We start from the raw sequence: 22,808 nt of genomic DNA, 5'->3' as shown, positions 1-22,808 counted from the left end.
AAAACATGAGGAGGAACTTCTTTCCTTTGAGGGTGGCAGAGCACTGGCACAGGCTGCCCAGAGAGGTGGTGGAGTCTCCAACTTTGGAGACATTCAAAACCTGCCTGGATGTGTTCCTGTGCAACCTGCTCTAGGTGACCCTGCTCTGGCAGGGGGGTTGGACTAGATGCTCTCCAGAGGTCCCTTCCAACCCTATGATTCTATGACTAATAACCTCTGACAAGTACTGTCTGATGTAAGAAGTGCTTTCGGCTGCTCCAGTAGCAGAAACTGGGCTCTCCTTCTACATGAAATGTACAGTGGGTCTGTAAGAATATTTTGGGGTTGGAACTGACACAGTGAGGCCTTTATCTTCTTCACATATCTGTGCTGTAATATTAACCTACTTGTTAGAAGTCCAGCTAATTAAAAACCATGTCACCTTACCCCCTTGCATCTTTATTTCACCTTCATCTGAACAGCTGCTGGCATGGGTGGCATGGAGTACAGATGTGGCCACGGCACAGACACTCTACTACAATTCCAGACTTGAACTACCAAAACCCATAACTGAGCTCCACCATCAGCTGCATCCCTTCCAGCAGTTCAAACCATCAACTGATAATGACCACCATGAGCGATGTAGATCATCAAACCTCGTGCAGCACAAGGCAGAACTGTCAAGTCTCATACACTGAGCATGGACCCCAGGGAAATGCGCACCCGAGCAGTACTGTCCTACGGCCAAGTCTGTATTTCCTGCACTTACAGCACACTGCCATGGTTAACTGCCTGCTCGGGAGCCCCACCTACTAAATTCAGCTTGCCAGCCCAATCTACGATTCACCAGCCAGCAGGGCAAGATATAGTGCTGGTACACAGCATTATCAAAACAGCAACGAAGTATTTCTTTGTAAGCAATGAGTTGAGTCTCAAATGAAGGACTACATTTGTAGAACTCACTAAAGTGAAACTGAGGTGGTTCTAGGAACTGAAATAAAAATCAAAGTTTTGAGCACTCTTGCTATATTTCCTTCTGCTGAAGAATTTCAAACTTTATAGAAAGAAATTATTTTCCTTGTGACACAAAAAAAATCCTATCTGATCCAAATATAGCTCATAGTTGATGCAACCTGAAAGGTTATTTTATGACGCATGTCCTGCTAACAAATTATACACTGTTCCCGATCTTAAATATGACAAAAACCAGACATACGAAATGAAGAAACTTTGGTACAAAGATAAGACAAGGTCTATAGATATTTCTTTTAATTAAACAAACAGGTGAAAAAACCAGGAACTTTTGGACATACAAACCCTTCTAGAAGTCATGAAGACTGTACACCTAGCTACATTTTCTGAGCATACTAGTTGGAAATTAATTACACCAGCTGCTTTAATAAAACATATTACTTCTTTTTATAGATCTTGCCTCAGTTTGCCTAAATTTATAAGTACAGCTATACCTAATTTGTATAGTCCAGTGACAGCTGTAACAGTCAATGGATAAAATAAAATTAAGTATATAAACTTTGTCAGTAAAATAAAATGTCTTAAAACGCACATTTTCTAATAAAACATTCTGAAAATTAAGTGAAACTTCTGTGGCTACTGAAGCATCCCTGCACCCCGTTACTGAAAATATGTGTAGTCTTGATGGTGGAGAGGAAGCTGTCTGCGTTACTATACGACTACCTGTCCCTTGACTACTTTTACGCACCATCAATAGCTTTAGGGAAAATATGAAAGAGACAGAAATTGAATTTTATCATAATCTGATTAAATTATATGACTGACATGTCCCTCTTTTTGGTTACAGGACAATTCTATTGCAGCAGAAGTTCAAAATTTCACTGACATTTCAAACTCAACTGCCTTTAAATTTGAATTTTACTGGTTGCTTAAAAACACATTCATAGGTGAAGTCTGCTTAGCACTCTTTATTCTACAGAGAAAAGTGCTGCTTCAATTTCCTAAAGATGCTCCTCTTCCTTGTAAAATTAGCAAATGCTAATAGCCATGCGCAAACTCTATATCACTGCTAAGTGTAATATCAATGTTTTAGTAGGCTTATTAACCAACTACTCTACCCATCTTATATAATTCCAGAGCAGGGAGTATTCGCTATGGATAGATAAATGTCAATATTCACACCATATTTCACCATGCTAAATCAAAAGAGATCTGTTGCTTTTGCTACTGCTGGACATGGAGAAAGGCTTGGCTGCAACAGAGTAGAAACTTTTGGGTTTGAATTGCACATAAAAAAAAAAAAGGGCTCCCATTTCTTCTTACAAGAAGAATGCCATGAATTACATGATTCACTCTCTTAAAATTACAAAAGGGATTGTCACGGTCTCGTATTTTTCCCGTTGCCAACTGAAATTTTTACCTAAGAGGATGAGAAACAATGAATATATCACAAGAATAAAGGGCGCAGAAACCTATTAAAACTGCTCTGTATGTTGTTGACATTATTTTTGTCTAATGCATTATTTTTGCCTCTTCCAAAAATTATTATGTGAAGAATTTAATGATTTTACCTACAGCATCTCCCATTAAAATGAAGTACTCAAACTCAAATTGCATGCCAGGACTCAGGAAACTAATTCTACTTCCTCCAGCAAAAAAAAACAGAAACAAAACCAAACAAACAACATTAAAAGGGTAACCAATTCCACTAGGTACTTGGGAATTTGATGTCCATCAAAACCTAGAAGAGTTAAATGATTTAAAGTGTCAAACATCTGCTTAAGCAGATGTAAAAAAACCCAAAATTGGCACAAAATGGAACAAATATAGCTTCCTGGTTATGAAGAATATGTTTTGACAAATGTTAATTTTGGCTGTGGCTATCATTCTTTTTTCAAACCCTTTCTATAATCATGCTAGCTAAATACTCAAGTGGGAACGTGCAGAACTGTAGTTACAATTCACTTGGCATAAGAAAAGGATAAGATATTATTTTCCAACTCACTAAACAGTATGGATTAGCTACTCAAAACACGACATAAATATTATCATGTCATACAGTTTATCAAACAACTCACAGCAAAAGTGAGCTGTGGAATACTTACTTACTGATAGAATAGAAACAATATAAATATTATTGCTATAGATTACTAAAAAGGTCATTCCCTCAAATACTTAGGCATGATCTTTTGATAAAAAAAAATTACTCCTTTGCTGATGACACTAATTACCAAATAATAAGATAATAACCCAAATCACAAATTAGAGTTTAAAATACCAGAAAAGAAAATAAATGTGAATTGAGTGCTATTCCCCATAAAACCTACTATATCACTTTTCTGACACAGTTAAATCCCATAAGTAAATGCAACTAGTCCTTTACTCATTAAATCCTTACCTTCAAGCTAGGGATTATGACTCTTAATTTTTTTTTTTAATGCATAAGGTTAAATTTATAAATATTTCATAAATGCATGAGTCTAACCTGAGTAGGAAACGAACATATGCCTACCTTTGCATACAGACTTCTTCACAAAACTTAGGTCTGACATGGTGGGAAAAGGCCTTGGTAGACAGGTGCATCAGGAGGAATGAGCATTGGCTTGACAATAGGAAAAGTGACCCAATCTGCATATAATAAAAAGAATGTTTTTTTGATTTCTGTAGTTCACTTCATCTTATGGTTAATCATACAAACTTTATGGAAAATGGTGCATGATTTTTGCAAAGGTATGGAAGAAAACATGAACTTATGCAAATATGTTTGAAGTGTCTAGTTGGTAAGATGCTTTTAGATAGGAATTATCATCAAGTAATTATAGGTCATTGGAAAAGTTTATTGCAAAATTATATTGAATTTTGCATCCTAGGAATTTCCTAGCTTTCTTTTTTTCTTTTCTTTGATGCGCAAATGAAATCTCAGCTGCTTATACTCTTGTCATCTATTAGTTAGAGTCTCAATGGAAGAAGAAAAATCTCTCCACGTAACATGGGAAGCAGGAAAAAAAAAAAAAAAGCAAAAGAAGAAGCCTACCCCAGTAAAATTAAATTAATTTTCCTTTCCATTCCTCTTCAATACTTGTGAATATTACCAATGAAATAAAGCCACTGTCAAATAAGTCAGTTTTACTCAGTTACATAAAAACTGGAAACAAAACATCTTCAGTGACATAAAGAAATAACATTGTTTGGAATAGAGGCATGTAGTCTTGCATGACTCCATTATGTTTCTGAACAAAACATAAGTTTAGTTTTTGTGGGTAAGTGTTTGGTTTCCCATATTTATATGTCAATTTCAACTCAAAAACAGCTTTTTAAATAGTTCAAGATGGACAATGACCACTGTGAAGTCTTTTTCAAGATCTTCTGCACGCTTTAAGATGAGGTATTTTGCATTCCACATTTTTATTCCTCTTTTGTTGACATAATGGACTTTATTAATGCTTGTGGCTCTTGCTACCTTTGGCATTTTTTGCAAATGTGATCCTGCAACATCACATAGAGGAAGAGTAGGTGCTTATGTGAGGTGTCATCAATTACTTACCAAGGTTACCACATGCTGTATTCTCTGGGAATCACATTATAGGCACTCTTTCCTAGCCTGAAGGGAAAGATATTGGATTATCATATTCTTTTTTCAAAATAACATTCTGATTATTTTTGACCTAAGTTAATATTCAGTCTAAAAATGCCAAGAAGAGAGATGATTTCAATTTAAACTCTACTTAACCCAGTGCAAGAGAAAAACAGTAAATTACCTACATACATTGGGTAATAATTTAGGCATGCTCTGCAGTTTAAAAATTAACGTAGCATTGTTGTACTGCCATCATCATTATTGTTTTATTTTAGATTAAAAAATACAGTGACTAATACTAGGCTGAGAGGTAACTAGACCAAGTTAAAAGAACCAGTGTAGAATTTCTCATCCTATTGACCACTAAACATGCTGCGGGACTATGGGTCATCTACAAAACAACAGCAAAATATGAATCTGCCTCTGCCTATATGCCACCAAGTAAGCCAGCAAATAAAATACAAGTTTAAAAACATCCTACAAGATGTACAAAATGTAGCCTAATTTGTATCTGTAGAAGAAAACTATAGTAGGCAATATTGCACAAGATGGTTAAGGGACTATTAAAAGAAAAGATGAGGTTCATGAAAAAAGCCTGTGAAATACAGAATCTAAAGGCTTCCATCGCTAAAGAGACTTAATTTCATCTATTCATTTAGCAGAGTCGATGTCTCTAAATGGCAAGAATGATCTGAAGTATTTTATCATCTTATCCACACAACAGGCACAAAATGGTAGCTGTAGTGGAAACTATCAGAGCATTTAAACAGAATAAACACTTACTCGGAGGTGTTTCCTTTAGGAATATCAGGATAAATCAGTCTCAGACTTTGGTCCTAGAGGAGTAACACTGAAGATTATCTATAGTGATGACCTTTACAGGACCGATGTCTGCCTGTCCATTTAGAATTGGATTGGTATTTGTTTTTGTTTCAGATGTGGCTCCTGTAAAAGTGAATGGGGATGCTATTACCTCCTGCTGTAGTTTCATGAAAGGCATACTGATTAAGTAACTGGTGAGTATTTTCTTTGGAATGTCAGACATGAGACGTCTGATAGACCAAACTAATAAACCATCCTGTCTTACACTAGCACTCCCTGATACTACAATACAATGTCAGTGACAAATATAGTACTTTGTTGCCAGAAAAAGTCAGTTTTGTGTTTAGTATGTGTATGAAATACAGCCCTGCAAACAAAATGGTGAATGGCCACAGTATCATTACCTTGCTTTTATGCCTTTAAACATACTAAAAAACAATCACTGGGCCAGCTGACCAACTCTTTCCAAATACGCAAGAGTGCTCTTAAATTAAGTGCTGCACTTAAGATGATGGTCAATATGTAACATTGACTAGTTAACATCAATGAAATCAAGCAAAGTTCCTTCTTAGAAGCCACCGAATGCACCACTGTGTTCTGCTAATTCAGGTAAAAACATTCCAGTCAGTAGCACTAAAAAGAAAAGAAAAAACAGAGAGTCCAGAATAGATGCAACTCTCATTTTCAGAATGACGAACATACAATGATAACATATCCAAACTTCCTTACAATGAAAACAGATTTATTTCAACTCCACACAGACTGAAGAGGAGTAACAAATGTTCTTCATTCATAATAGTGACCACTATCTCACTGACAGACCAGGACGTGTTTTGCCACTGTCACCCACTGGTTCTCTTTCACTCTATATAATGCAATAGCACCACATCCTTTCTGCCTTTTTGCACCGTGCTACTCTTTGTCACCCCGTAATGGGTGCTGATGGTAGTATGCGAATAACGTTTCAGTGAAACAAAGGGACTGTAACTTAGGACAGCAGGCCAACCTACTGGCAAGAGATTGCTTATTCCCTCAGGAAAACGCCTACCTTAGAAAAGAATAAAATGATGGACCTAATCCAATTTTCGTCAACTATAATTGAAGTTCTTTCTCTGGCATTGCTGAGAGTTAGCGTGGGCCTGGAGGAAGAATCTCAAATCTGATTGATATTTTTCATTTATTCAATAGAAGGAAGGAGGAAGGGCAGAAAGAAAGAAAAGAACCACCACAAATAACCACGACAAAAACAGACCACAAGCAATCCACATGGACAAAAACAAGAGAAGTTCTCTTCATTGTTGCTGGTTGCTGTGATGCAAGAGACCTCCATCTTGTTTAGAATCACCTTTCTCTGGAAGTCAAAATATTATGGAAATTAAAGGCAGTTTCATCTGGGAACAAAGTTCTGCAAGTGTGTATCAATCTTGCACCAGCTTTAGAATATGGGATGACATCTACTGTGACTGAAGCCAGAGATGTGGCTTTTTTTTTTTTTTTTTTAATTGATTTTGGCTTCTCCTTATTCATATCCAAGGAGGTTAGAGGGGCCATGAAATAAAATCATATAATAATACAGCTATCAGGGTCAGGCCTTTTTCTCTTAATTGACTTTGCCTACAGGCTTCCTACACAAGAAGTCCAACAGGGCTGAAAAATATGATCCACATCTTTAAAACCCTAGCCCCATGTCTTTATCCAATGGACTATATTTTGGGTGAAAGAAGTGTAAAGAGAAGTAAGAGGCAATGCTGGAAAGCAGCTTCCAGTTGCTATGATATGGCAGTCTTTCTGCTTCTTAGTAGCTAGCTTATATAAATAATGGTCTGATCTGAAAAGCTCTTCATTGTGGATCTGCTTAATGTTTTGAATTTGTATTTGCTAAATGCAGAGTATATTCCTTCTCACACAAGGACCTACTAGAAAGCGCTGAAGAGAGTCATTTAAAAGAAACCACAATACACTATAGCAAAGAATATGAAGCTTGCAAAGCCTGAACACTATAGCATTATATAAATGGAGACAGCTGCAACTCCTGCCAGACACAATTTTATGTCAGAACAGCAATTGAGAACAACTGAAAAAAAAAAAAGAAAAAGGAACATATTAAAGTTTAAAACTTGTGGTTTGGTGTTCCTAGTTCCTGTTTTCCTCCAAATCACTTGGAAATATACCCCTTTCACCTCCTTCTAAAGACATGGAATTAGAAATCTCCAGGGACTTCCCTCTTGGGTTAATTTCTGGAAATTATAAGAATACCAGAATAGCTTAGAGAGACTTACAGAAAGGAGGTAGTGTTCAATGGGAGTCACTAGTCGATTTTTCATTTATGTAAGGAAAAAGAGAGTTCCTACTGGAATGGATAAGATATGGACTTACCTCCCTAGAGAGGAAGGATCCTGCAATGATTGCAGTAGGGAGCGTTATATCCGTTGCAGCCATTTCAAGGGACTCTTCATGGCTTGCTACTGGATGCACTCTGCACGGGACAGTGTCTCCCCAGACTGACTCACCAAAGACGTCTATATCACTGCCAGGTCCTGAAAAGTGATTTAGCCCCAATCCCTTGCCTCTGACCAGGTTACAAAACTGGTTCTACTCATTTAAGGATTACAAATACGTTTTAAATGGCAGAGAGACATGAAAAGCTAGTATTTATGGCAAGTAACAAAAGGTAAGTCTTTTCTACTTTTCATTCATCTCTCTCATACACATACAAATCTCTCGTATCTCACAGGTTCAAGATCACCAGAGCTTAATAAACAGCCCATAAAGAAAATAACCATATTTGTTTTATGGAGTTACTAGTTTCCAACCCCTCCCAATTCAGCCTGAACTCCAGAAATAACACTTCCCTCAAAAGAACTCACTTGCATTATCTTATGCACATGAGAACCTGTTGACATTAACATGTCATTAACAGTCTAGGATAGCTAAGAGTGAAGATGAAATTTAGGCAAGAGGAAAAAAATTTCATATTGTAGGTATGGCAGACTATACAGAAAGAAATCATAAGATTAGGTAAAAAGCAAACACCAATCCCTCACACCACAACAGCCATCTTCATTCCACAAGGCTGCCAGAATGCCAGTTTCTAAACCAATATTTTAAAGTCACTTACCTTAACATTTACTTATATTTACTTTTTCAAATAATTAATGCTTTAAAATACAGCTGAAAAAATTTTAAAGATCAGCATACAGCATTAAGAGGCATTGTTTAGAATTAAGAGACTTTGGTAGTACTGTTTCACCAACCATTCCCAAATAGGTATTACTAAAGTACTGCAAAACTTTTTTTAACGCTGACATCAGCAAGATTCTGACTGCTTATAAAATCATGTCCCTATGGCAGCATAAATATTAATTTCCCACTGGCCTTACTATACTCACCAAATTTGCTTATTTGTCAAAAGAGAAAGGCAACTTGATCTTCACATAACTTAAATGGGGATTATATCCATATATATCAGCTGAGGACCCAGGCTGCAATGTCTGATTGTCTTCTGATATTTTCCTAGACTGAAGACAAAACACAATACAGTTTCAGTATTTATCTGCATGCTAGTGAGCACGCAATTGTGAGACTGTGCTAGCACAGAAACCGCTTTTGTTTATTTGCGCCTCTCTATCTAGTCATTAGAAACCAGCGGAGAAGAAGATAACAGCTCTGGCACAGATCTATGAGTAAAATTTTCAGGGTTTTTCTACATTTCTGTTCTCCTAAGGTTTTCATTTTTTCCCCTATGTTTTTCTGCAGGCCTAGGACCAGTAGGTGAGTGAACCAAGAACAGCCCTGAATGCCAGCAAGTCTCCAGCTCTAATCTCATGCTTCAGCATGAGACTGCTGTATGCTCTAGGCCAGTTTTTAGGCTAACACGGGTAAAACCAACCGTCGGCGTAACAAAACATCAGTGCTGGGGGTGGCTGAGAGGTGCGTGTGTGTGTCGATTCAGCTCTGATCCTCAAAAAGGGGTGGATGGAGAATGACCAAATCCCCCGGCGAAGGGGAGGGCCGCGTTTAACCTGTGTGAGGGGAGGCGAGGTGGCCGGGGCCTCGCACCTCAGGGCCAGCACCCGCTGCCCTCGGGAGCAGCGTGAGGCATTCGCCTCTCGCTCTGCTGCACCAGGGCTCCGAGCCACTGGACAACTCTTCCCCCTGAAAGAGTCGGTAGGGAGGAGGAGGAAGGCAGAGCCCGCCATGGCGAGGGGAGCCTGACAGGTCTCCCGCTCCCTCGGCCGGCCCCGGAGACGCACCTCAAGCCCAAGGTCCTGCCGCACCTTTCGCAGGTTGCCTGCGGGCTCTCGAGGACGAGGAGCTTCCCCGAGAGCGACTCACCAGAGCCCTTCCCGCCCACCTCTCCTCACCCTCACAGGCCGCTCCGCACGGGGGCGAGCTGCCGCCCGGCCCCTGCTGCCGCTCCCCCCCGCCTCGCTGCGGGGCCAGGAGCCGCTCCCGCCGCCGGAGGTGCTCCCCGGGGCGGGGAGGGGAAGGGCAGCGCGGGGAGGCGGCACCGCTCTCCCACCTGCCCACCCCTCCCCTCCGCCGCCGGCGAGGTTAGTGATGAGGCGGCCGCGGGGAGCGGCTGGCGGTGAGCAACCGGAGGAGTTTGTTTGCTGCCTGTCCCCGTCTCCCTGATGCTCTGAGCCGGAGTCTCCTCCTTCTCCCCGGGCTCGCACCCGGGCTGGATGCTCCGCTCGCTCCTCGCTTCGCTGCCACAGTCGCCAGCCGCTTCCCGCCGCCCCGCAAGACATGGAGCCCTCCGCTGCCCCCCTGGACGCCACTCCGGACCCCGCCATCGTGCAGCCCCCCGGGGCCAGCCCGCCGGTGCCCCCTCGGGAGCAGCAGCAGGAGCAGCTGCGGATCGGGGAGAGCGGGCAGTTCAGCGAGGGGCTGGAGGACAGAGGTGAGCGCCCGTCCGTCCCTCGCTCCGCACGCTGCCCGCCTCTGGCATGCCCCATCACCTCCCCTCCGACTCGAAACACCGGACACCCGGCCCCGACAGCTTCTCCTCCACCTTCCCCACAACACCCTCCCGCCTCGCTCTCCCGGAACCCTGCTCTCCTCCTCATTCCGCCACAGCAGCCCTTCCCGCCCCCTCTCCTGTCAGCCCTGGCAGCCCCGCACCGGCTCCTAACTGCCCCCACCAGTAGCTCTCTGCCCGCAGCCGCCCGCCGCGCTTCTCAGCGCCCCGCTGTCCTCTCGACCCCCGCTGCTCTGCCCTCGACCCCCCCCGGACTCCCAAGCGGGCCTGCAGGCCCCGCTCCCGCCCTGCCGCCGTCTCAGCGCCCCCCGCCGCCTCCCCTCAGCCCGCCGCCGGCACTCGCTTAACATCCCCCCCCCACCTCCCCGCGCCGCCCTCGAAGCTTTTCCCCGTTTTAGTTCTCGTGCCAGCACCCCGCAACAGCTTTAAAATATTTTTTTATAAACTCTATTCGTGGCTGTTCCCACCTCGCCCGGAAACTTGCCGGCCTAGCGGGGGAACGGCTGCCGGCGGCACATGGCGCCGCTCCCGCCCCACAGGCGAGGGGCGCAGGTGGCGGCGGGGGGCCCTGGGGGTTCCCGGGAGGGGCCGGCGGTGCCGAAGGTTTTCTCGCCGCTGAAGGGAGGGAAGGAGGGAGGGAGGCCGGTGAGGTTACTTGCCGGCGGGGCTTGAGACAGCAGCCTTCCGAGTAGGGGCTGCCGTGGTCCGCCACAACCCCGGCTGGGCAGCGGGGTCAGGGCTCTTACCTGACTCCTCGTTTCCCTTCCCCTGGCGCATCACTCGTTTTGTATTATTTGCCTAAATATCTGAGCAGGACTGGAAAGGTGCCTGCTTTCAAACCGTGTTACTCTCAAATACGAAGCACACCTTTCTCGGTCATCTGTGAGGCGCTCGCTGACCTGCTGCCCATAAAGGCAGCTGCCATTTTAACCCTCCTCATTGCCCTGTCTTTAACGCTGCCAGACTCCTCTTCCTCACGATTTGTCTGAATTTTTATTTCATGGTTTTCCTTAGCCTCTCTGTTGCTTTTTCTTCCTTTCTCTTTTTGCTTTCAGCATCCTGGAGTCCCTTTTGTGTTCTCCGTCTTCATCCCATCCTACACGTTACCATTGCATCTCCCGTTCTTCCCCCAGCTTTCCAAATGCCCGTGCTTGCTCATAAATCCTAGATACGAAGTAGAGGAGTAAAGGCAAAGAGCAGTCACCATTGTCTCTGGCAGGTTTCAGTCATGTCGGGGCTGGGGACAGCCTTTTTTCCAGGGGTACTCTTGCTGTCACCACCGATGGCAGAGGACAGACATTATGACTGAGGGAATTTGAGGCTTCAGTTCTCTTTTAAATAACGGGAATTGGGAATTTTGATTATGGTTCAAACTTGGAAGCTTGATTACAGAAATTTTTTAATTTGTGCCCAGTATGACAGAGCTAAAGATGAAAGCTGGCCCTTTTGGTATTAAGGGTAATTCCGAAAATAGGGTGTCTGTTGTAGCTAACCATATCTCTTTCTAGGAGAGAGATGAGACTAAAGCTGCTGATTTTATTTCCTTCTCTGCCTTCACACTCTTTTTATGGCCCTTGCAGTAGCTTTCGTTTAGCCTTTCCTATAGTCACTGATTCCATCTACCAGGATAATTCCCAGGCATTGTAGAGGAAAATCTGGTATGCTTTTTGCAGGTTGTCCCTGCTGAAATTGTTACAGTCTGTCCTTTTAGATTGTACTTTTTCTTATGATCCTTTCCAATGAATCATAGCAGATCCAGTTATAGAGATGATACTTCCGTGTTTGCTAAAAATAAAAACTAACCCTAAATTTTGGAACGAGATATTTGCTCTTTAAGAGCCGTATCAAAAATCAGTGATAATTTTGTGGATGCGGTCCTTAAATTAACATCTTAGGTGAACAATTTTTCTATTAGCCTTATCTCTTACAAAAATTCTAGCTTGACATTTTAAAATGATCCCTTAGCCAAATAGAAAAGTACTTCTGGTAAGTCAGCATATGGTAAAGAATATCCTAGAATCACTTCACAAATATGCCAAGCTTGTGTTCTGCAACTGTTAGGCAGGTTTTTTCTCCTTCTGATTTTTTTTATGTGAAGAAAATCTGTTAATATATGAAGGTACTGAAAGATAAAGTAAAAATCCAGTGGATTTCACCGGCTCATCATCTTTTCTTTACCATAAGGATATCTATGTGTTAAATAAATTAGTGGCAATAAAATTATTCAGTGTGTTAATTTCAGGGCAGAGAAATTTTATCAGAAGATGCTAGCTTTTATTTTTGTAGCAATGCAGGTCATACTGAAAGATTATCTTTCAGCCTCCTGTGTATGCTTAAAACTTGTTTTCTTAGAGACAGTGGAAAAAATACGGAGGTTTACCTTGTGAATTGTGGTGTTGGGTGTAAATTAATGAGCTTCTAAATAATTTTTATGCTGTGGGCTTGGTAGTCATGTGAATGAGTTCGTATTTTGATGTGCCGTCCCTTAGGACACTTGTAAGAATAATATGATCTTTCTCCATGATGAAAACTGTAAATACAAAAAAATTATTTGAATTATTTTAGGAAGGAAGGGATCACATCTCTGACAGCTAGAATATGCCAGCCATTTTGAGAGAGAGCGAGAAAGACACACACAGAGCAGAAGTGGTTCAGTTTTATAAGGATTGCAGTCTCTGTCATACTGGACACGTGCTTGACATGTGAATAATAATCAGCAGTGCTGCACTAGCTGTGGGGCTTATTATTCATTTCTCAATTTAATTAGAATACTTGATTTGTAAGTATCAACTGTGTGTGTTGGAGTTCCCAGGTAATAGTGAGCTGTAGCCATAATTATAGGATGCCGTTAAAGAAAGAAACAGGTGGGGATGTCTGTCATTCTGATCCATGTTTATTTGAGGTTTGAAATATTGATAATCAAAATTGACTAAGAAAACCTACTTTGCTGTACGTTTCAACAAGATTTGGGCCGTGATTTAAAATCCTTGGTTTGTGGAGGGGGCAGGAGGGGCGAACACACAAAATGGGAGAAGATGTGTTTTCTCTATGGTTATGTTAGTAGAAATCTGTCCTTTCAAGATGTGTTGTTAAATTACCTCATATCAGACAGCAATTAAACTGTGCATCGTTATATGTAGTGTCAGAAGATAGGCCAAACATTGGGGGGAAAAAAAAATTTCTTCACACAAATTAAAGTGGGCTATGTGAGAAATAGCTGTGCAGTACTATCGGTAAAAGACTCAAATCTTTCAGAATTGTCATCTGGTATTTTCATGTATTAAATAGACAAAGAATGCGCATAATAAGAAACAGCTATCATTTCAATATAGGGCCTAGTAATTCTCCTGCATTGCAAGTTTTCAAATTCTTTTCCGTTCATAAAGAGGCGAGTGTGTAGCACAAAAGTGAGGTAATATTTTAAATTTTCTAAAAACATGGTACAAGCATGAAATTCTCACAGTGGTTTTCTGAACTACCGTAAAGAAACTCTGCTTTATTGTAATTGAGGTGAAAAAAGCATGAAGAATCTTTCCAAGACAGCATGAATCCCACCAATTATGCTAGGATTAGAACCAGTAATTTTGACAGACTTCAAGTGGCACAATAAGATCTGGTGGCTCAAATTGTTGCCACCCCTGGATGCCTGCCCCACTGCTGACACATTGCTGCCCCTGAGGCAGGGATGTCTGATTCACTTCTGAATTGATTCAAAAACCATTGCAGTTTTCAGCCAGTGTATTACAGTCAGTTGAAATTATTATCTGTTAACGTTAATAAACTTGGTGAAACATGGTGTGGGTTCAGGAGTACACCGATAACTAGATCAAGTGTCCCTGCCTTGAAAGTGGTAATAGCCATCCGAGAGGAAAGCGGGGAAGGTGAGGATAGTAACAGCTTCAGCTGTTATGTTTTAATCTGCTGCCGAGTCTGACAGAGCCCCTGTTCCCAACCCTTTGTCTAAGACATTAGACCAGCTACTGAAAGGTTGTGCCAGTGCTGCAGGTCAATGCATTCAGTGCAGGCAAGTCCCTCTGAAAAGTGATCATCATCTAATAGGAACCACCCACATGTTTTGGAGTAATTCATTAAGAAAGTTAAAAACCATCAGGTATTCTCACTAGTTAAGCAGATTTGAGCCGGAACTTGCTGGTGAAAAAGAATGTATGTTTCAAATTAAATGCATGTATTAAGCACAAAAGAATGTGGATGGGATATATGGAAGGCAAACATATTACATTCTGAATGCATTGTAAAAGTGACTTAAGACTCAGACTGGGAGAATGAAAACCAAAGAATGTTGTTGTTTTCTTTATTTTTAACCTGAATTCTTCACTGTGTTTTAAGATGAATGGAGAAAAGACTTCTACAAATTGAAAGCATCAAAAAAGAGAAAGCAATCCCATTCCCTTGTGTTCAGCAGGCTTCTGTGCTGTTTGCAATAAGGACAGAATTAGTTCTTCAGTTAGTTCTAGATGGGGATGTATTCTTGCCTCACATGAAGGACATAATGCTTCAAGAGTTTTTTTTCAGCTGTGATAGCTTTGATTTTAAAGTACATCTGCTTCTACTTCTATGCTCAATATGTGCCGTAATTCCTGTGCATCGGTAGGTTGTTTTGCAGAGGCTGGTGAGCACAAGTTTTTCTCCTATGTTAATTATGTTCAGGATCCTGAAGTTCTGAAATGAGTTTTGATCCGAGTGAGTATAGGACCGAGCCCTTTCTTGTGTAGATGTACAGGTGGAAAACCTAAGTGATGTGAATTTCCGTAACTGCCCTACAATTGCAGTGCTTTTTTGAAGTGACTGATGTGTGGGTCTTCCTATGTGAAATCAAAACTTCTGTGTGCTCTCCTTGCTTACTCATGTGTTTCTGGTGGCTTCATTCACTTAACCTTAATAATGTGAGCAGGATTTGATTCTGTATTGATTCTATAGGTAATACAGAATGTAAATATGTGATCTAGGTCTGAGCTAGCACAGCTGTGTTTTTAAAAGGAACAATGTATTGTTCATACCCTCTCTGCTTATTGCTTATCAGGTTTGCTAGAAAGCAGTACAAGGCTAAAACCTCATGAAGCTCAAAGCTACAGAAAGAAGGCATTGTGGGTTTCCTGGGTCTCCATTATTGTCACACTGGCGCTTGCAGTGGCTGCTTTCAGTGAGTATTGGGAATATTTTAAATCTTCATGCCTCTTCCTTTTTCTTTTCTTTTCTTTGGGCTCTCAGAATTTCTGTCTTTTGTGGAAGCTTTCTCATGTTTTTTTCTTCACAACTGCTAAAGAGGTTTCTCTCTAGACTGCTTGCGTCTGCATGGTGCTTATAAATTAGTAAAACTGTTTTTTTTTCTGCAGAGGATAGGGTTGTTGAAGGTCAGAGAAAGAAACAGGAGACGTTGATTCCTGTTAGCATGTATGCATGTGGAACTGTTCATTTTACAGTATAGTGTAAAAATCATTATGCAGTGGATGCCTTTAACCAAAGACGTCAAATATGACAAGTCTTAATCCACCTGGGATTTGTAGTGGGAATGCTATAATAAAGAATAGTGAATTCTAAGGGAGAAATATAAAATTTATCTTTATTACACAGACAGATGACCCTAACACAATGCTAATCTGGAGGAGAAATACCAGTTTCTTTTTAAGCCAGTGTTTTTTCTTTAAGTTTCAAGACATTTGTCTAGTTTACCTTTACACAAAGAATTTGAAAAAAACCCAAACCCGAACCACTTTTATATGGAAAAAATGAAATATATTTATTTTACTTCAAAACAGGAAAAAATACTACATTGTGTAAATAAACATATATTTTAATTCAATGCAAATTTGTAAAATACCAGCTTTCTATCTTGGTCAATTAGGTAACACTGCATTACTGTAAGGACAAAAAGAAATGTGGAATCTGAAACAGAATCTTTGCAATGGCGCATTCTCTGTTTAAAAGAAGAAAAAACCAGAAATGATGGATTTACATGTTTATATAAACAAAAGGAAAGCTCTGTCTAGGAGACAAGACATCTAAGATGTCTCAAAACATTATTCTTCAGCTTGATAAAGACAGACTTGCATTTTTTTTGAAGCTGCAGCAGCATGTGTTTTATTATTCTAATCTGCAGCGTACAACCTGCTGCTGGAAGTTGGTGTCAGCTCCCAGGAGAGATTATTAGAATCTGACCAAATGGTCTTTGAAAACTCAACGTACACTACTTGGAGCGATTTATATAGAAACACAGGTACAATAACTTTATTCAAAAAGAAGAGCAAAGAGAAGGAACACTTAAAAGGAGAATCTAACACTGTAAAGAATTTGAATGTATACAAGAAAGCAGGACATCTGAGTTTCCAGTTTGTTCTGCTTCATGAAAATGCAATAGTCTGCCTTTGCTACTGAAGCAACATAAAAGTAAGTACTACGTTATAGAATAATTTTGTTACCTATTAACAATATGATTTTAGGGACTATTGAGAAATGGCTTCATTTTATTTTACATTTTCATTTGTCAGAGTTGCAAGACATAAGTATAAAATGGATAACTAAAACACTCCATTTCTTTTAAAGGGTCTTAAAGGGTAAGGCTATCTGAAAGCTTTTGTTTTCTGTTTTCCTTATTTGTGGCATTTTGGCAGTGTTTAGAAAGCCTACAAAAAAACAGCAGAGAAGGTAGTCCCTGCCTGGATATACAATGACTGCATACTCAGCTGGAGTGGATAGGTATTGAACTACTGAAATCAGCTGTTAGTACTGGACTAGTTAGGTGTCTTTGAAATGTATTTTTCCTAGTGGTTTGAAGGGGCTAAATTTATAAAGAACAAAAGAGGAAGCAGCACACAGATAAGTATTAAATCGGTATAGACAAACTCTTAATTGACAGTTGACAGATAACTTACATGCCACAAAAGCATTGCCAGGGCTTTTGATATGCTTAGTATTATAACTTTTTAATCTTTGAGGAAAATACATTCTTCTAGAAACACTGCTCCACTGTGCAATTTCAGCAGTTCTACTCAGTTTATCGTCTCTTATTGTCTGCTCTCTTCCTTTGTGCTGTCCTTTTAGCAGGTTCTTCTAGCCAAATCCATGTTTTGGGAGACATGCCAGGTGACCAGAGTTTGCCACTTGTTTGATATAAATGACTAGTTGTCACTTTGAGGTGTCTGACACTGCCAATTCTTTGCAAACACCTACTATTTAAAGCATCCCATTTCTGTTTTACCTCTTGTCTGTAATAGTAAAGTGTTAGCAATACAGCCCTGATGTTCCATTTCAGTGAAAAATGGGGGACCTGCTGTGCTAATTGTCAGGCTACGCTGACTGTATTCTCCCTACTCTTGCTGATTCCCCTAGAAATTCTTCCTGCAAATTTCTGTTTTATCCTCTTATATGCTTCAAAATATTTTCTTGCAAGTGTATCTTATGGTGCTGCTTTTGCAGCAGCACACAATATGTAAAGATATCAGGCCAGGGAACTGACATTAGTTGATAACTGTCGTTGAAGAAATGAAGGACATGGAGGATAAGAAAAATACTAAGGGGAGTGATACACGTGTGCGTGGTCTGCCTGGAGAGTGGGGAAGTGATTTAGGAGCCTCCTTTTCCAACCCAGTGTTTGTAACTAGACTTCCTTTCCTTTTTTATGGTCTGCCCCCTCCCTTGAGTGCTGCAGCTTGATAATCATCCTTCCTTTCAAACTAGTCAGTCTACTTCCAAAGCTATATTTTTCCAGCATTAGAGTAAATTGGAATGGTTTATCTTGACAGGTATGAGGTATTTTGATGATTTTGATCATTATGATGATGCCCCAGCTGAACTTTTGCTTGGTTATATTGCAAGAGATTGATGAATCTTACTTTGATCTGAACGCATAAAGTAGTTTCTTTATTAGGTAATGATCTATGGCACATGAGGCGTAAGATCCATTGGTCTGAACTCTGTGTTAGACTTACTATTAAAAAGAACCTGTGTATAGTGTGTTATAAAAGTGTAGAAATTCAAATTATGATATGCCTATATACGTTGTACATTTGCTACATAACAGGTGTATAGTATGTATTCTCTCTGTGATGGGCTGTTTTGTGGCCCGAAATATTGGAATGCAGAAGGTGAAATGCTGATGTATACATCAAAGTGAATTTGGTCTCTTTAGGCTTGGAAATCTAAACTAGGGTAGGCTGGATATAGAGCAGGACGGCTGCTTAAGGGAAAATGAAATTGTCATCTTTCATTCACTAATATGGAGAAGTAGGACATACACAAACCACAAAACCAGATTTTGCTTTAGCTGTAAGAACAGATCACTTAGTATTGTGCACTTAATATGCTGAATTTTACTGCAGAAGTGCTGAACTTGTAAAAGAACATTTGGAACCTTCAGTTGCTGTCTGTAAATACAGCTCCTGCACTCTGTGGTAATGATTGTGGTCTCATTGGCATGGGATGCTGTTGAAGGTGTTGCTTTCCAGCATATAGTTGTACAAGGCGCCAGTAAAATCTTCAGAGAATTAAATTTCTAAGATCCTTGAGGTCAGTGGAGCCCTATGGTATTATGGTATCATCTTTAGCAACTGAAAGTTAGGCTCACTTAGAATCAGTTATGCATATTCTGACATTTGTGGTTTTGTGCAATACTTTAATGGTCAGATGCTGAGCAAAGCCTGAGGAATAAGTTCATTTCGCTTTTCATTTCAATGCTGTGTGAAATATGTATGCTTGTAGAATTCTTATCAAGAGTGGAGTTACATTTTTATAAATACATAGTAATAAACTGAGACTGGGCATGATAAAAATTACTAAAATGAACATTAATGTATTCCTCAGCACCCCAAGTATGTACTGGAATAATAATTTTAATACAATTGTTTGTTTCTGCTTTATAATAATGTAAGAAAAGAATGACAACATAATATGAACATTTTTTGGAACATATGTGTGTGTAGTATAAGGCTGCAGTCTAAATCATTTCATAACAACTATAACTTCTTTCTGTAGCTGCAGTATTGTAGGTTCATACTGAGTAGTTTCAGAGTCATAATAGAGGACAAGGGACTGTTACAGTGGAATGGAATTCTGGTGTTTTGAAACCCATTATTCATAGTTTCTTGACACTTATGTTACTAAAACATAATTTTGAAAAGTATGCAAATATAGCTTTTGCTATTACAGTGTGATTTCTGCTCAAGCAGCTAATCTGTGATAGTATTGTCAAAACGGAAAACAAACTCTCATTCTATCTGGTATTTCTTGTCCAGTGTAGACTTGTGATTCACAGAATGTAGTTTGTTCATTCATCTTCCTGACTTGATTAGCTAAAATAGTTTCATGGTGAATGGAGTAGTTATGTCAATATATCAAAACAATGTATAGACCAAATTCTGCACTAAAAGCTCTTTTTGTAGTCAAAGATTGGGTAAAAATCTAGAATGTATGCCTTTGTAAAGCTTTGTAAAGGGCTTTCGTGAGGCAGCCGTTGAGATGGAACTTGCAGACAGCCCGTCCCAGTGTGGTCAGAGCACGCCTGAGTAGGCCCTGTACGCTCATTCATCATGGGAAGGGTTGATGCTGGGCTATTAGCAAAATGCTGGGGAAATAGCAGGCAGGTTATGAAATCTGTCCTCATGGTTTCTTTAGAGATCACTCCGTTTAAGTCACCACGGACATATTTAAGGGTTTAACTTCATAGAAATAACTGAAAACTTGAGTGCAACCAATAGGTCCGTGGTTTGGGGTCCTATCCTGGTATCTGGTGTAGTAAATATGCGTTGTTATTTTGAGAAGGAGAATTTCACTCACTACAAAAAAGACATTTTGATTCTGGAATGAGTCCAGAGACGGGCAGTGAAGCTGCTGAGGGGTGTGGAGAACAAGTCTTCTGAGGAGCGCCTGAGGGAACTGGGGTTGTTCAGCCTGGAGAAGAGGAGGCTGAGGGGAGGCCTTATTGCTCTCTACAGCTGCCTGAACGGAGGCTGTAGGAAGGTGGGGATTGGTCTCTTCCACCAAGTGACAAGTGAGAGGACAAGAGGAAATGGCCTCAAGCTGTGCCAGGGGAGGTTTAGATTGGATATTAGGAAAAAAATTTTCACTGAAAGGGTTGTCAAGCATTGTAACAGGCTGCCCGGGGAAGTGGTGGAGTCACCATCCCTGGAGGTATTTAAAAGATGTGTAGATGTGGTGCTGAGGGACGTGGTTTAGTGGTGGACTTGGCAGTGCTACCTAAATGGTTGGGCTTGATGATAAAGGTCTTTCAACCTAAATGATTCTGTAATTCTATTAATCTGTATAGTATCTTGGATGGAAACTTAGTAGATACAATTCTGTAAGTGGGAGTACTTTATAGGCTTAGCTATTGGCCCACAGATAAGATATTACAAGTAAACACAAAGAAACTGACACTCTGATTTTGTATACAAAATCATTTGTGTTTCCAAATGAGTTACTGAAAAATAACTTGTTAAAGTGAGTTTCCACATACTGGGATTAGAGAGGCATTTTGTTTGAAATGCAGGGTCCATACACTTAAAAATTTCAGGGTAGAGCTTGCTTTTAGATTAAAGTTTCATCCCATTTCAGATTCTCTAACAGATTCAAATGCCAACAAGCCTTAGAAAGTATGGATCCAGGTCCACTTTCTTCATTGGAATGACTAAATTGAGCCATAAAATCTCATTTTGGTTAGCTATAGGACATAACTGCTTATTCTCCTACCCAATTATGCTACTCTGGTGCACTGCAAATGGAGTTATATGGGACAGACATTGAGCAGTTGAAGGTGTTATCCTCTGGATGCTTGGATGTGGATGTATTGATGTAATCTGTCACTCCTCATCTCAGGCATGCTACTTGGACAAGGGATTTGGGGAGTGACTATATTAATTTATTGATGAATATATCATTTTCCCAGCGATCCATTGAAAAATCAAATATATGCAAGTTTTCCCTTATGTTTGCACAGTACTTAGTATATCCTGGGCACAGCTTTGTATAATACTACTACTACTGCTATTAAAGAATATAGGTGAAGGTTTATGGTTCTGAGGCTCTTTAGTTTGGATATCCAATTCAACATTCTTTAAAGGTCACTGAACTTCAGAAAAATGATGGTCATTCAGAATTCAGGCCTGTTTTAGAGTGTCTCAGCTGGGTACCTAAACAGAATTCTCCAGGATCACTGACCACATGAAAAGTCTTGGTTTTTGTGTTTTCTCTTGGAGGAGCTACACAGAATTGCGTTTCTCATTCCTAAAGACCTGAGAGGTTTGTGGGGTTTTTTTGCAGTAGAGCACATTACATTTATTCAGAAAGTTACATTTCAGGTCACAATATCATGCAGACCCTTAATCCCAAGTAAATACAGAATAGAACTGCTGTGTGTTAGTATGAAGATCCCTCATTTTGCATATTTGTCAGGGTGTTTAATTACATCAGTTACAAACAGACAGATGCTTCAGGGCTGTAGTCTCACAGAAGTGTTAATGAAATATAGAATTTAAATTCCCACGGTAAAGTTCTGATACTGGTGACACCTGTGCAACCCTATTGTCCTTGTTATAGCTCCATCACTACGGTATAAAACAGAGTTTGGTCCTAACCATTTTATACATAACATCTAAAGGACAAAAAAAATCCATTGCCTGTGCAGCACTGGCAAAAAGATAGCCTTTTGTATAGGTCAGTCTGTACTTAGCAACAGCAAAATGCAATTTTCATTCACTGAAAATGAAATGAGAGGCCAGTAAGGGCCTGTCTTTTTTTAGGCATACAAAACTGTAAGTGACTTTCTTGGGAGGAGAAAATAGCATATGGATGTCAAGTTCAAGACTGATAGCTGTTGAACAGAAGTAGAGGTCTAAAATCTGCAGTGCTTCACACGTCATGAAGTCTTTTCCTTAGTTGGCAGGCAAAATGATGATAGAAGTCTGTGAAATCCAGAACAGGCTATATAATGGTCTCTGTCTATGTATTTGAACAGTAAACAACTTAAAAAATTATTGTACTGGTGGAAGTTTATTAAAACATCTGAGTTTATATTTAAATGCTAACTTTTAAAACATACGAGCCTGTTGTATTTTTGCATTAGAAAATTGGAATTTAATCGTTCCTTGTGCTAAGTATTGATTCCCTTCTCATGAGAGAAGATCATCCCATTTTATAGCCAGAGATTTTAGACATTTGAAATCTGGTCTTCAGTTTTGCCATCAGATCTCTACTAGGATTCCATTAAAGGCAGCTTTGCGTTTGATGATTCAGAGGTTCCAGCTATGACAATACAGTTGTGTTGCAAGGTACAATATACAAATAAGTAAGGTAAATAACTAGGCGGTGTTAAGTAATTGGGCTGGTGTCATGGATCCTACTCATACCCCTGAGAGAGTTATGCTGTGCCATTAGAGACAGATGTAGACAGGGGGTGAATTTTGCTTATGGGCAAAGAAGAACTTAATGGGGAGGATTATAGGCACACAACTTGGAAGTAATTGGGTG

At 40.1% G+C, this 22,808-nt stretch overlaps 2 protein-coding genes across 5 annotated transcripts in view; one reads left to right on the top strand and one right to left on the bottom strand.

The window, feature by feature from the left end:
• ACMSD (aminocarboxymuconate semialdehyde decarboxylase) overlaps positions 1 to 8,868 on the bottom strand; it is a 47,237-nt gene extending 38,369 nt beyond the window's left edge. Inside the window, exons 1-5 of one of the 3 annotated variants that reach the window (XM_074595018.1) lie at positions 8,740 to 8,868; positions 7,727 to 7,887; positions 5,312 to 5,473; positions 4,496 to 4,552; positions 3,464 to 3,579 (exon numbers count right to left, since the gene is read on the bottom strand). The gene's annotated coding sequence lies outside the window, so the exon portion shown is untranslated. Of the gene's footprint in view, positions 1 to 3,463; positions 3,580 to 4,495; positions 4,553 to 5,311; positions 5,474 to 7,726; positions 7,888 to 8,739 lie in introns of those variants that run through there. The other 2 variants (XM_074595020.1, XM_074595022.1) reach the window with 2 other exon arrangements.
• A 907-nt stretch (positions 8,869 to 9,775) lies between these two features.
• TMEM163 (transmembrane protein 163) overlaps positions 9,776 to 22,808 on the top strand; it is a 100,999-nt gene continuing 87,966 nt past the window's right edge. The window contains exons 1-2 of one of the 2 annotated variants that reach the window (XM_074595025.1): positions 9,776 to 10,253; positions 15,373 to 15,492. In XM_074595025.1, coding sequence (XP_074451126.1) covers positions 10,100 to 10,253; positions 15,373 to 15,492 — 274 coding nt within the window. In that variant the 5' untranslated portion in view covers positions 9,776 to 10,099. The remainder of the gene's footprint in view (positions 10,254 to 15,372; positions 15,493 to 22,808) is intronic. The other variant, XM_074595026.1, reaches the window with a different exon arrangement.

This window comes from Larus michahellis, chromosome 7, assembly GCF_964199755.1.
Source record: "Larus michahellis chromosome 7, bLarMic1.1, whole genome shotgun sequence".
Taxonomy (NCBI): domain Eukaryota; kingdom Metazoa; phylum Chordata; class Aves; order Charadriiformes; family Laridae; genus Larus; species Larus michahellis.
This window is presented reverse-complemented; position numbering and strand designations above follow the sequence as displayed.